We start from the raw sequence: 13,577 nt of genomic DNA, 5'->3' as shown, positions 1-13,577 counted from the left end.
GAGTAATGAGGAGATTGAGTACTAGATGATCACGTCCCCTCCAACTCAGAAATTCTGTTGTGTTTTGCTTCATGTTGCTTTTTGTGCGTTTGTTTGTTTGTTTTGTTTTTTTACTACTTGCTTTGTGCTACGATTATTTGCTTACCATAAATGGTGTGTCGTAAATCTGATGTAACTGATCACACGTGTGCATTAGTCTGGCCATCTGCTTGGGCATGCTTTAAAATTTTTAATTAGAGGAAATGCTGATCTCTAGAATATTGTGTCTTGTTGACCTTGGTGAGCAATACGTGCTTTATTTAAAATCTTCAGCTCTGATTGTCTTTCAAGTAATTCATTTCACCTTTACATAAAAACTTTATTATGATTTTTTTCCTATCCACTCTACCTTCTTTCTCTCGCTTCTGTCGGCCAGCCCCAGCCTTGTAAGACTTCTTCCTATCAAGGGTTTTCTAATTATTCACAAATGGCTTTCCAAAGCGAGCACAAACATGTAAAGGGAATTTGAGGACAGAGGGAAATGTTTAATCTGCCGCCATTTGGGGGAACTTGGACATCAAAATGAACTTGTCTTCAGGGGTTGAGGGTGAACCCAGAGCAGTCAGCAGATGAATTCAGTTACTGCCATCAAAGGCCTTGCAACTCTTCTAGACTGGCCCATCCATCTGGGCAGCACTTGACCCCTGCATGTGGCCCCATGTCCCAGAGCCTCTCTTCAAGCTGTGCTTCTGTGTCATTCCTTATATCTGAGATGCTGGCCAAAGAATTTTCTTTGCCTAACTGGGGTGGGAGGTGCATCTATTTCAGTGGTAGCTCCATGACTTCCAGGTTCTCTCCTGGTACGTCCTTTTACTTTTAGCCCCAAACAGTTGCAGACTTGATGGCCAACCAGCAGCCAAAGCCAGTGACAGCTGTGGCTGCAGCTAAGCCCTCTAGATTCTGATGGATTCAGTTCCTAGGACAGAAGTGGGTTTTTTTGCATGTCTGGTTTCAGAATAGTGGGAAAACATTGGTGGGAAAACAACAGCATGAACGCTGACAATATAAAGTTTAAGATTACTTCTGATTTTTATTCATATAGAATCACATAAAATTTCATAATTTTGATTTAGCAAGCCACCGAAGCAAAGTATAGAAAAGCATCATCATGCAGGATTTCCCCTCCTATTTAATGTACAGATAGTAATTTGACCAATTTTGCCTTCAGCAAAACTGTTAATTAATGAACAGAAATATTCTTTACTACTGGACTTGACTAGTATTTAGAAAACATCTTAACCAAAAGGCATATTTTCAAGATCTTCTGCAACTCCACATGCCATCAGAACCTAAAAATTCCATCTGCTGAAGTGGATAAGACCACGGAACAATGGAGTATCTGTGAGGACCCGCCTGCAGCCCCAGACCTAGGCAGTGGCATTTGGTGCCCCCTTCTTTGGGTGAAATTCTTTTGTTAGGAGAATAGAGTTCCAAATGATAATAGTACCATTGTCACATTCTCCCAGATCTGCCTTTGCATGTTCACGAAGGGTCTCAACAACCCAGCACTGAGTCTGTTTCCTTGAACCTTCAGTTTCCTTTGACATAAGGACTCAGTTCTTCAAGGTCGTTGTAATCATGCCCCTTTCTCCGAACCGTCTTAAACTAGACATTTTTTGGTAGGGAATAAAAGGAATATGGAAGGAAACATTAGGAGAATCTGGCCTGTTATTTTCCTTTGTTTTTAATTATAGGTTGTTTTAAGCAAAATATACTTTTCCTAAGACTTTTTAAAATTTCATTTTCATTTTGGTAAGTATTTTGAGAGGGATAATAATCTTCACATTTTGAAATTTTATGTGCACTTAACCTCCAATAAATTTATTATATAAAAATTTAGTTACTTAAAAGACATAGGACTTTTTCTTCATTAAATGATACCTAAATTCTAACTGAATTTAGGAGTAATGAATTCTTGAGGAAGTAGTAAAAATAATTTTAGGATTAAACACTAAACTTCTAAATAAGTTTTTTCGATTTTGCTTCTCTAGAGACGTATTTCTCACATTATTTATCTAGCTATAATTTGATTAAGTGATCAAGAAAAAGTCTTTAAAGATACTGAAGTTTTGAAGCAGACTTAAGGTAGTTTTTTTTTTTAAATAGCATTACTTGACTATTTTTATTTATTTATTTGTTTAACATCTTTATTGGAGTATAATTGCTTTACCATGGTGTGTTAGTTTCTGCTGTATAACAAAGTGAATCAGCCATACATATACATATATCCCCATAAGGTAGTTTTAAAAGCTACAGTACTTAAGCATTATATATTGTGTTGAATGACTAAACTATTCAAAGACTTTAGAACATTATAAATGCTTGATTGCTGTTTAGAAGTTGTGTTTTGCCATTTTCTGCTTAGAGGTTTAATGTATTTGTTTAATTCCTTTTTAACATGTTATAAAAACTTATTTCAGGAAAGGACAATGAACAGAAATTAAATAACAAGATACAATTAAGGAAAACTTTGAAGAATAACCCTTCCCTCACTAAGGAAATAAGAACAGTCTTGGAGCAGAGTTTGGTGGAGAAACTGGAAACCTTGGGAATTAGTGCAGTAAGTTCACCCACTTTGGGAATATTTGCTGTTTTGTTTTGTCTTGTTTGGCTGCACCGCGTGGCTTGTGGGATCTTAGTTCACCGATCAGGGGTTGAACCCGGGCCATGGCAGTGAAAGCGCAGAGTCCTAACCACTGGACTGCCAGGGAATTCCCTATTTTGTTTTCTAAATAAGAAAGGATCAGAGAAGAGAAGAAAGCATGTCAGTTCTGTCACATATGGAGATCAGAGGCTAATGTGACATGATTCATTAAACACTTCAGCTGGCATTCACCGGGTGCCTGGCACCTTTCAGAGATATTTCCTGATAGTAACTCATTTAAACATAGAAACTAATCTCTTAGGTAGGGGACAATATCACCTGTATTTTACAGAGAGGTGAAGTAACTTGCTTCAGGTCACATGTTCGTGATGAAGGAGCCAGGGTTTGCATCCAGGCAGTTGCGGGCTGCTTACATTCTGATGTTAACTCCGAATTACTTCCTGTTACAAAATCAGCACTTAAGCTACCCTTATTAAATGAATGGATGAATGAATTGTATTTCACGTTGTTGCCAGATTGAGTCGTTCTGTACATCGTGTTATATATACTCTTTGCTTTTTTACATTTTTCATTGCATACATAAAATACACAAACTTAATTGAACAACCTGAATTTATATACCTGTATGTGTGTATGTGTATATACATCACATGTGCATATATGTGTATGCAAAAGTATGTTTGTGCATGGAGTGTGCACAGATATGTGCACATGTACATGTGTGCATGGCATACATGCAATGCACGTATGTCTATGTGTGGCTCTGTGTAGTGTGTTTGTGTGTGTAGGTCTGTGTGTATATGCACGTGTGGATATTGTATATATGTGTGTGTGTGCACAAATCTGTGTATATATATATACATGTATGTACACATATGCATGCATTTGTGTGTATCTGAATGTATGTGTGTATATACACATATACGTGTGTATACAGATTTGTATGTACGTGTGTGTGGGGGTTGTGTGTATGATCTGTAAACACCACCCAGATCAAGTAAGAGATCCATCATTGCCAATACCCTAGAAGACTCTCTTTTGCTTTCCTTAGTCAATATAACTCCGTACTCCCCAGCTAGAGGTAATGGCTATTCTTAGGTTTTTTTTGTTCTTGAACTTCATAGGAGGGCATCCTACACTGTGTTTTGTGTCACTTCTTTTGCTTATGATTTTTTCTGTAAGATTCATACTTACTGTTTCATTTAGCAGTAGTTTGTGGTATCGTATTCCATTGTATGAATATACAACATTTTATCTATTCTCCTGTTGAAGGACATTTGGATTTTCAGTTTGGGGCTCTTTTTGGCCATTACATTCTTGTGCATGTCTTTCGATGGACATAGGCATTCCTTTCTCTTGGATATATATTTAGGAATGAAATTGCTGAGTCTAAGAGTATACATGTTTAGTTTTAATAGGTGTAGCCAAATAATTTTACAAAGTGTAAAAGTTTACACTGTCCCTATCAGTGTGTGAGAGTTCCAGTTCCAGTCTGCATCTGGTTTTGGGGTTATATATTTTACTTGGGACATTTCCTTTTATCCTAAGATTATAAAAACACGCCATATTTTTTTCCTAATGCTTACACATAGTTTTTTTGTTTGTTTACTTTTTTTTGTCTATCTGGGCTTTAACAATTAAGTTTGGAAACAATGAGTTGGAGATCTAACCTTATTTCCAGTTGGATCAGTTGTCTCGATATCTTTCGTTGAGTAATCCACCCTTTCCTCGTTTGTTCGAAATAGCAGTTTTGTCATATAGGACATTTTTACATACATTTGGATTTATTTTTGGACTTTCAACGGTTCTGCCCTTTCAACTATTTTTTGTATTCCTTTGCTAACACCATACTGGTTTAATTTTAGTAACTTTGTCCTGTACTTTAGTATCTGTTATAGGTCATGCCTTTTTCATTAGTCTTATTTCAAAAGTTTCTTGGCAGTTCTTCCATATTTTGTTTTCCAGTGAACTTTAGAAACAGCTGCTGCAGTTCCAGAATAACTCCTGTGGGGACTCTGATTGGAAATGCCTTAAATTTTGTGTATTATTTAGGAAGAACTGACATTTGTACAGTATTGGGTCTTTCCATCCAGATGCAGGGTACAGGAAGACATATTGAACACCTGCTCACACAAGCAGGTGGTAGATCCATAATGACAGATTGTAGGATGTGAAATGAAGGAAAAGTAGAGGGGAATGAATAACTGAGGTCAGAGAAAACTTCTTCTTGGAGGTAGCAGTTGATCTGATGATGGAGATTTCTGTCCCCTGGGCAACTGGGTGGGTGGTGGAGCCGCTTCCTGGGATGGGGAAGACTGAGGGGAATGGTGGGGAGGAGATGGGAGTGTGTGTGTGACACTGATGTTGAATAAATGAATAAATAGCTCTTTAACTGGTTTTCTTCTGTCTAGATACCCTTCAAATCCAACAGAATTTTCTCAAATCACCTCTTAAATTATGGCATTTTCCTAATTGAAAACCTCTGAGGATTTTCGCTTACCTGTGGAGTAACCAACCTTTAAGCTTTTCATTTAGGCATCAGTCTCCTTTTCTGCTCTCCTCACCCATTCCTCTGTAGCATTAACCACCAGACATGCCTTGACCATTTCTGTCTCATTGCCTGCCTTTCCCGCAAGGTGATCCCACCCATCTGGAACACTCCCTCTTTCTACTTGTTTCACTCCACCCATCCCTCAGGCACAGCCCAGCCCCTCCCCCTTAAGGCTTCTTGGCCCAGTGGGGCCTCTGACAGCCCCTCTCCCTGAATTCCTCTAGCCCTTGTGGACTCATTCGGTCCTTGTCACACAGCTTGCACTGTTGGTTAATCAGTCACACACGCGCCTTCCATGCATTTGGTCCTGGCCCCTACAGCCCCGTACCTTAGCCAGCCACGTACAATCGTACACACACGTTATGTGTCCTACTGCCCCGTGAGCTCCTTTTGGGACCGGGACCGTGTGTTATATGTCAGGGCATCCCTCACCTTACAGGCAGCAGTAAGGACGAAAGGTTGGCATGGTTAATGCTGACAAATATCCATGAAATGAAAAACTTCCCAGGATAATTGATTAACTTAACATTGTATTCCTTCAGGATATACGTGGTATCCCAAGTGACCACTTGAATAGAGTGCTAAGAACCATAGAATCAGCAAGACATGAGCGAGAAAGACAAATACCTAACATGCAGCAAATTCGTGAATTCCTTGAACGTCAGGTCAGCCGTAAAACTGAGGAGAGAACACTACTGTCCACAGGTAAGCCTGCTACCAACTGCCATTTCATTTCTGCAGATGGGAGCAAAATAGAACAACCGTTCAACAAAATAGAACAACAATTTTAAATGGTTCACAAACCTTGGAACTTAATTGGCAACTCTATTATTGTTTGAACCATTAAATGTTGGGTCTTAGATTGTGTTTTTTACATTAAAAACCCCCTGTAGTGTGGCGTCTAGACCTTGAGACAGGCTTGTTCATTTCAGTGCCAGCATAGACAGTATTGGAGTATTTTATTCTGCTTTTCACGTTACGGAGACTCACGAATGACACTACTATTCCAGACAGGTACAGTGCTTCTCAAGTGGACACCCTTTCAGCTGGAGAAATACCCAAAGCAATACATCTTCCTCCCAAAAGCAGACAGTTGGTTAGACAAAGACCTGTTTTTACCGATAGGACATCTGTTCCAAAGTGAGTATTTGCAAGCCTAAAATTTTTTTATTAACGTTCATCTCAGTCAGCTCGGGCCACCATAACAAACTACCATAGACTGGGTGGCTTAAACAACAGAAATTTATTCTCTTACACTTCTGGAGGCTGGAAGTTTGAGATCAGGGTGCTGGCTCAGTCAGGTTCTGGTGAGGCTTCTCTTCCAGGACTCACAGACGGCCACCCTCTCACTGTGTCTTCACATGCCAGGGAGAGCAAAAGAGCCCTGGTCTCGCTTCGTCTTCTTACAAGGACACTAATTTCTTCGTGTGGGCCCCATCCTCATGACCTCATCAAAACATAATCACCCCATCTCCAGATACCATCACGCTGAGGGTTAGGGCTTCAACGTATGAATTTTAGGGGGCCACAAACATTCAGCCCACAGCAATGTTTGACCCAACAGAGAATCACACTTGGAATGCTTACCCATCTCTCGTTGTCTCAGGGAGAGTTGCTGCTGCTCACCCTTTAATAAGGCAAAAATCACCAATTCCATAGAAATCTATTTTAAATTACATTATTCACTTACACCAGAAATATTTTTCTCTTGCTTTTAGAGTTAAGAAAAATACCACAGAAGATCATTTTCCCAGAAAGTCTTCAACTATTGCGTGAGTACTGAGGGAGCAGGGGGTGGTGATGTTTAAAAATTCTTTTCACTGAACATTTCTTTCATTGTAAATTAGTATGTTCACTGTGGTTCACTAGAGCCATAATTAGTACACATCATATTTAATCTGTGATTCCTTTGTTACATCTTTGTTTCTTTATCAGATATTACCTGGGTCAACAGCACTTATCCCGTGTGGCCTCCATTAACAAGTGGGACCACACCTGAGTCATTTCTGTTATTTTTTTTCCCCCAACTGCCCACCTCCCGCCCAGTGTCTAGTAATGTTCGATAAATGCGTGACGTTGCTTTTTAATGGCTGGATCCATGATAGTGTAGCCGGATGATATTTTAGTGTTCTGGCTCCTTGTGGAAGTTGATAATGGCCCTAGACCTTACTCTCTTAGGCTCTCTTATGATACTAAGAACCCTAGCTTAGTGATTCCTTAACTGTGTGACACTGATTCAGTTTCTTGCCTGTTAAAAAGGCTCTGTTTTCTTATCGGTAATATGGGATGATGCTACCTTTTTCACAGGATAGTTCTACAAGTTAAATGAGAACATATGAAAAGGGCTCAGCCTCAGTACTTGGCCCATGTGGGTACTCAATAAATTGTAAGTGTATTATTGTTATTAATTGACTAAAACTAATTTTATAATAATTGAATTCATCATCATTGACTTGTTCTGGCGATATTGATGCTTTATTTCCTCATTAAGGCATCTTGTATATATACTAGAGACAGAATAAATATATTAAAGACAGTATAAATAATCATTCACCCTTCAAAAGTACTTTTCATGTCCATAATCTCATGGGAAGAGCCTTATTTCATGGGATGTAGTGTAACTGAACGTTGTGTGGAATTTAGGTGCTCAATGAATATTTTTTAAATGAGTGAATACCACTCTGAATTTGTTTCACTTTAAAATGGGGTGATAATTCACGTGATGATACAAATGAGATTATGTATCTATGTAAAAGTCCTTTGTAGGGTGCCGTGTAAAGGTAAGCCATAAGTAATGACACTATTTTAAAAGATGACATAGTTTTATTGCAAAAAAATATTTTTTTCCACTGTGAAATATTTTTCTTAGGTGTGTGAAAACCAATATTAAGAATATACACAGCTAGGTGGTATGTGACCACCTAGAGGGGTGGGATAGGGAGGGTGGGAGGGAGGGAGACGCAAGAGGGAAGAGATATGGGAACATATGTATATGTATAACTGATTCACTTTGTTGTAAAGCAGAAACTAACGCACCATTGTAAAGCAATTATACTCCAATAAAGATGTTAAAAAAAAAAAACAGAATATACAAATTTGGGCTTCAAGGAGTAATGTCCTGACTTCAGCACCTTTTGGTAAATACGCCATGTGGCTGGCAGGTCTGGATTTGAAATGACTCTTCGGCCTTTTGTGGCCCTGGCCGCCATCTTGTTCTGTGGCCACGTGGGTGTGTGTCTGTTATGCTCTCTGGAGAAAATTCCCACTGCTTTAAGGGACACGTGGTAAATCCTGAAAGTTAGGGAAACAGCGTCCCCTATTTGGGTTTTGATTTGTTTAGGACCCCTCCCTTCAGTTCAGAGGAAGAGCTGGATGATGGGGACCTCCTCCAGGCCTGTGCCTCCCCAGACTTACCTCCTGTGCTGTCATCTAAAAGCAACAAGAGTAGCTTTGGAAGGAACACCATCAAAAGTGACACTGACTGGACCGAGGGAAGTGAAATTGAGGACTCCATTTCTCCCAAGCCCACAGGTAAGCTTTTGTTATTGAAAAATCCCTCTGGGAATTTTGTTTAGGACAAGGTTCTCACCTGGGGGCACCAAGCACTGGGAGTCTGATCTGAGAAAGTGCCCAAGGAAAGGATGGGGCTAATCCAAAAGCTGCTGCCGCCTAAGGAAAATGGACAGGGCTTAGCAGGTAATTGACGTCCACGTGGAAGGAGAGGAAGGGGTTGGGGATGCCTGGATGTTATCAGTAACAAACGTAAGGGCTGCTGTAACGAACTACCACATACTGTGTGGCTTAAACTACAGAAACTTACTGACAGGAGCTGGAAGGCCAAAATCAAGGTGGCAAGGTTGGTTCTTTTTGAGGGCTGTGAGGAGAGGATCTAGTCTGTGCCTCTGTCCTTGGCTTGTAGGTGGCTAACTCCTCCCTGTGTCTGGTCGCACTGACTTTCTCTGTGCATGCATCTATGTCCAAATTTTCTGCTTTTATAAGGACACCAGTCGTATCGGATTAGGGTCCACCCTAATGACCTCCCCTTAACTTGATTATCTCTTTAAAGGTCCTACCTCCAAATAAGGTCACATTCTGAGGTAATGGGGGTAAGGACTTCAACATACGCATTTGGGACACGATTCAACCCCTAACACTGGGTGACCTTGAGAATAACTGTTCTAATACACTGTGCTGCCTTTTGGGTATGAGGCAATCCTAAAAGAACATAAGGTCCAAGTCGGTAACTGCTGATAATTTGCTAAGGAGAAGTGACGCTGAAGGGTCTTTTTTTTTTAAAAAAAAAAAGAAATTCTGTCTCGTGCAATTTAAAAATTATATGTTTTAAACATATCACATATAATTCCTTTATTGTATATAATTTGTATATACCGTGTATTTATATAATTATGTAAAATATAACTAATCATTTAAAAACAACTGGTTTTGAAAACAATATATGAATATCCCATTCATGCAGGCTCCCTCACTGAAATTAAAGTTTCTGACCATGTACTTGAATGAGACCATCCTTCTTTGATTTAAAAATTTTATTCTTCTAGTCTAGAGGAACATGATTTCTTTAAAGGAAGTATTTGCAAAGCTTAAACTCTCTCAAATTGTTTGTAAGGTTATTTTGGAACTGAAGATAAATATAATCTTTTTTAAACTTCACCTATTTTCTGTGGGTACTATAGGAACCTCCATTAAAACATTAACTGGAAAAGCTGAAAAGACAGTTTCAAATCACAGAAGTGTGAATAAGCCAGTTGGTGGGCTTAATGTTGCTGAGGCGTTCATCAGAAAAGCACAAAAAGAAGATCTAAAGGTGATATCACTTTTACTTGCTAAGCATACACTAATTCATCTTTTAATGAATATACCTTAATAATTGTATTTTTTACAGTGACATGTAAAACAAATATAATTATTTAGTATAGTAGAGGTTGAGATTTTTACATTGTCTTGTTTTCAGTATCGTATTTCTTCCTATTCCATAGAGAATCAAAGACACTGAAAGGATAACTGGTAATAATACGTCCTTTACAGGTTTTCACAATCCTGTCACGTGTATTATTTGACGTTTGCAGATATTAGGTAGTTTGTTCACAGAAACTTGTGACTGATTAGAATCTGGGGACTTCAGATCGGAGTCTAGGAACCTTTCTGCCACCGTGGCGACACCTGGAAGTGAAATCGGGACTTTCAGGGTTGAGAGCCAGAGTCGGTGGAGAGATGCTTCAGGTCCATGACCCACGCACAGGGCAAAGCCAAGCTCCCCTCCCCGAGCAGAGGAGAGGCCCTGACACACTCCAAGGTCCCACACCAGGCACCGGAAGTGCTTCTGTGGACAGACCTGGTCAGGCTCGTCTTGCGTTGATGGGGTCTGCCAGTAGTACTTGCTTTTTTCTTAATTTTTCCCTTGAATTAGATTTCCTTCTTCCCCTGCTCATCTGTGGAATCCAGAGCATTTCGTCAGACTACGTTCGTAAGTTAGTGCCATTTGTGTCACACAGCCAAAAATGACAAAAAGTCACAAAAGGTCAAAGAGAGAGCCACCGCGTCTTCCTTGGAAGGGGCGCCGGAGAAACACGCGCTCCTTTAGGTCAGGGCCGTTTCTGCAGGGCCCGCCTGTGACGTCTCCTGCAGTTAAATGTCTTAGTATCACAGAGGTAAGAGCCCCAGAGCCAACCTAGCTGCTCCTTGGGGAGCATCCTGACTTGCTTCTACAACGTAGTGTTCCTGGAATTTGCTAAATTCATGATTGCTGAGTAGGAAACGCTCATTTCCACAGCAAGGAACAGAAAAAGAGGTGATTCCCTCTTGCTTTCAAAGCACAGATTTCCAAATCCGTTTCATTTCCCCTCCAGAGATGACCAAATGACCAGACCGGGGCATCCTTTGAGGCTCCCAACTTCTCAGCGGCTCAGTCGGGCCAACAAAGTGGTCAGGGGGCTCTAACATGCACAGTTTCTTTAGGAAACATTCATTATTCTCCACGTATTTTTTTTCAGTGTGCCGATGTGGACGATATTGACTGGGACATATCATCCTTAGAGGAAGAGAAATCTTTGGGGAGAAGAATTGGAAGAGAGCAAAAGGAACCTCCACCCGTGAAGAATGAGTCAAATTCTACTCAAGTGCCAAGTGCCTGGGGTGCAACCAACCTGCAAGTGCCAAAGGGAGAAGGTTCGCTGCTTTGGTGTCTAGCAGAAGCTTCTATAGATATCTGAGCTATGCTAATATATTAGCAGACAAAAACACTGTTGGCATAACAAAGATCTTGCTTTCCTCACATTATTTTAACAAGGACCGAATGTGAACAACTTAACTGATTTGTATATATTTACTAATTTTCTAAAACGTAATTTTAGGTCTACTCCTTAGTCTTTAAATTTCTAAAATCTCTATTTTTGAAAACGCCCATATAAATAGTCTCTTCATGCAGACGCCTCATGGAAATTTAAATTTCTGATCATATACCTAGATGAGGCCACTTTTTCTGTCTTCCTGTATTCATCTGTCTACATGTTAATACTTTTATTTTCTTCCAAGGAAGGTTCTTCTTGTGGCACTGTCACCAGTGGAATGAATGACAAGTGAAACTATCCACTGCTATTGTTCCTATTCACCCAGGCTAGAGTCTGGATAATAAGTCCACTAACTTAACCTCTCAACCCATTTAATTTTTAAAATCAGAAAATATAATTTGTATTTTTTTCTATCAGAGTCATTCTTCTCCACGCCACCTCTCAGCCATTCTTCACCTGTGTGTCCCATGAGCCGTGCCTCTGAGTAACGGACTCAGACCCCTGTTGCTAGGCTCACTGACTTCAGACGTGAACTGTCGAAGTTCTGCTAAGACAGATGAGGACTGGGCTCCTTCCCCACTCCCCGCACCTCTCATGCCTCCCCTTCAGGACTTTTGTTCCCACATCTGTAATTGTAAACAAATACGTGCACATCTCTGTGCTTGCTCTGTCTGTCTGTCTGTCTGTAGCAGGGTCTCCTGCCTCATCCTCCCCCCCCGCCACCGCCCTTTGTAAGATGAGCCATTGCTGCCTCTGCCTTCACTTGACCTCTTTTCTCCACCAACGTGTCAGTCATAACACTGACCTTCTGCTCTGTCACCGTCATAAGGTTTCGGTGCTTTGTCTCAAGATCCATCCTAATCTTTGAAAAAGCAAAAGGCATGTTTATGCTACAGCGACTCTGTGAGGACACAGGGCCAAGAGGATGCCCTGAGTACATTTCCTCCCTCCACCCCAATGTCATGATCCAACACCCCTTAAAGAAACATTTCTGGAGTCACATGCAAGTGGAATTCTCAGCCCTCTCCTGTTTCAGTGGCTCAAGGCACTTTTGAACTAACTTCATGTTTAAGCTCATCTACCCTAGAAAACCTGGGGTACCATTTTACCGTTTAATCCCGCCTTGGCTTGTTAATTTTATTCTCCTCTCTTTACCACTGCCAGCCTCCAGGCCCTGTGCTGAATGCTGGCAAGGAGAGGCCGGGCGGAAGCTTCCTTACAAGGGCCCCGTGAGGCTACCCCGGAGACGTGGCCATCCCGTGGTGGGACTGTCCGCAGCCTCTTTCTTTCACAGTTTGTAGGAGCTAGGGGTGGGGTCGCAAGCAGACTCAGACACGACTGATGAATTACCGTCTGAAGTTGCGGATTTTTTTACACACTGGAGAGTGTGCTTGTTTCATCACTGGGGCCTCCCCTCCCCCGCTCTCTCCCTCCACAGGACCTCAGGATGAATCCAGCACATTGAAAAGCAGCTTAGTAACCGTGACTGATTGGAGTGACTCTTCAGATGTGTAACTGTCACCCCACGCATCAGGAGGCCCTTCCAGACGCCAGCAGTATTGCAGGATCACAGTATTTCAGTACTGCCTACAAGACTCTAATGCTCCTGCAGGCTTGGCGGTGTCTCCTACAATAACAAGGAAGCTGACTCTCAAAGCACAAGAGTCCCTTCAGTGGCACCTAATGCAGTTATTACAAAACAAACTGTCAGCAGTATTCTGAAGCATATAAAGGTGTTTAAGACTGCTGCTGCTTAAAAATAATGTCGTTGAAGTCATAAAAAGTTTTTTCTTCAGAACGGTACTCTAGTGTTTAAGTGTATATTTTTTTTCAACTAATTTTTAAGTGAATTTTTTTTAAACTTCTTATAGCAGGTTTTGATTTGAATTAAAACCTTTTTTTATATCTTTCTTATGTATGTTGTCACGTGGGGAGTGTTTTATTATAAAGTTCTGTTAGTATCCTTAAAATTGAATTAGTGGAATCAGTGAAATCTTAAGAGTAGATTGCTTATTTTTCATATAGAAGTAAGTTTAGAGTTATAAAAATATAGCTAGGCCCACGTTAGATAACT

General features: G+C 40.5%; 1 protein-coding gene across 2 annotated transcripts in view; it reads left to right on the top strand.

Annotated features, from left to right (window-relative positions):
* Positions 1-13,417, top strand: part of DZIP1 (DAZ interacting zinc finger protein 1) — a 54,593-nt gene extending 41,176 nt beyond the window's left edge. For both annotated transcript variants that reach the window (XM_059042313.2, XM_059042312.2), the window contains exons 16-23: positions 2,460-2,599; positions 5,738-5,900; positions 6,206-6,335; positions 6,914-6,967; positions 8,536-8,726; positions 9,890-10,020; positions 11,207-11,381; positions 12,942-13,417. In XM_059042313.2, the coding sequence (XP_058898296.1) occupies positions 2,460-2,599; positions 5,738-5,900; positions 6,206-6,335; positions 6,914-6,967; positions 8,536-8,726; positions 9,890-10,020; positions 11,207-11,381; positions 12,942-13,018 (1,061 nt within the window). In that variant the 3' untranslated portion in view covers positions 13,019-13,417. The remainder of the gene's footprint in view (positions 1-2,459; positions 2,600-5,737; positions 5,901-6,205; positions 6,336-6,913; positions 6,968-8,535; positions 8,727-9,889; positions 10,021-11,206; positions 11,382-12,941) is intronic.
* Positions 13,418-13,577: the final 160 nt, after the last annotated feature.

This window comes from Kogia breviceps, chromosome 16 (genome assembly GCF_026419965.1).
Source record: "Kogia breviceps isolate mKogBre1 chromosome 16, mKogBre1 haplotype 1, whole genome shotgun sequence".
In the NCBI taxonomy this organism is placed as follows: Eukaryota; Metazoa; Chordata; class Mammalia; order Artiodactyla; family Physeteridae; genus Kogia; species Kogia breviceps.
The sequence above is the reverse complement of the archived record's forward strand: the minus strand, read 5'-3'. Positions and strand labels throughout refer to the sequence as shown.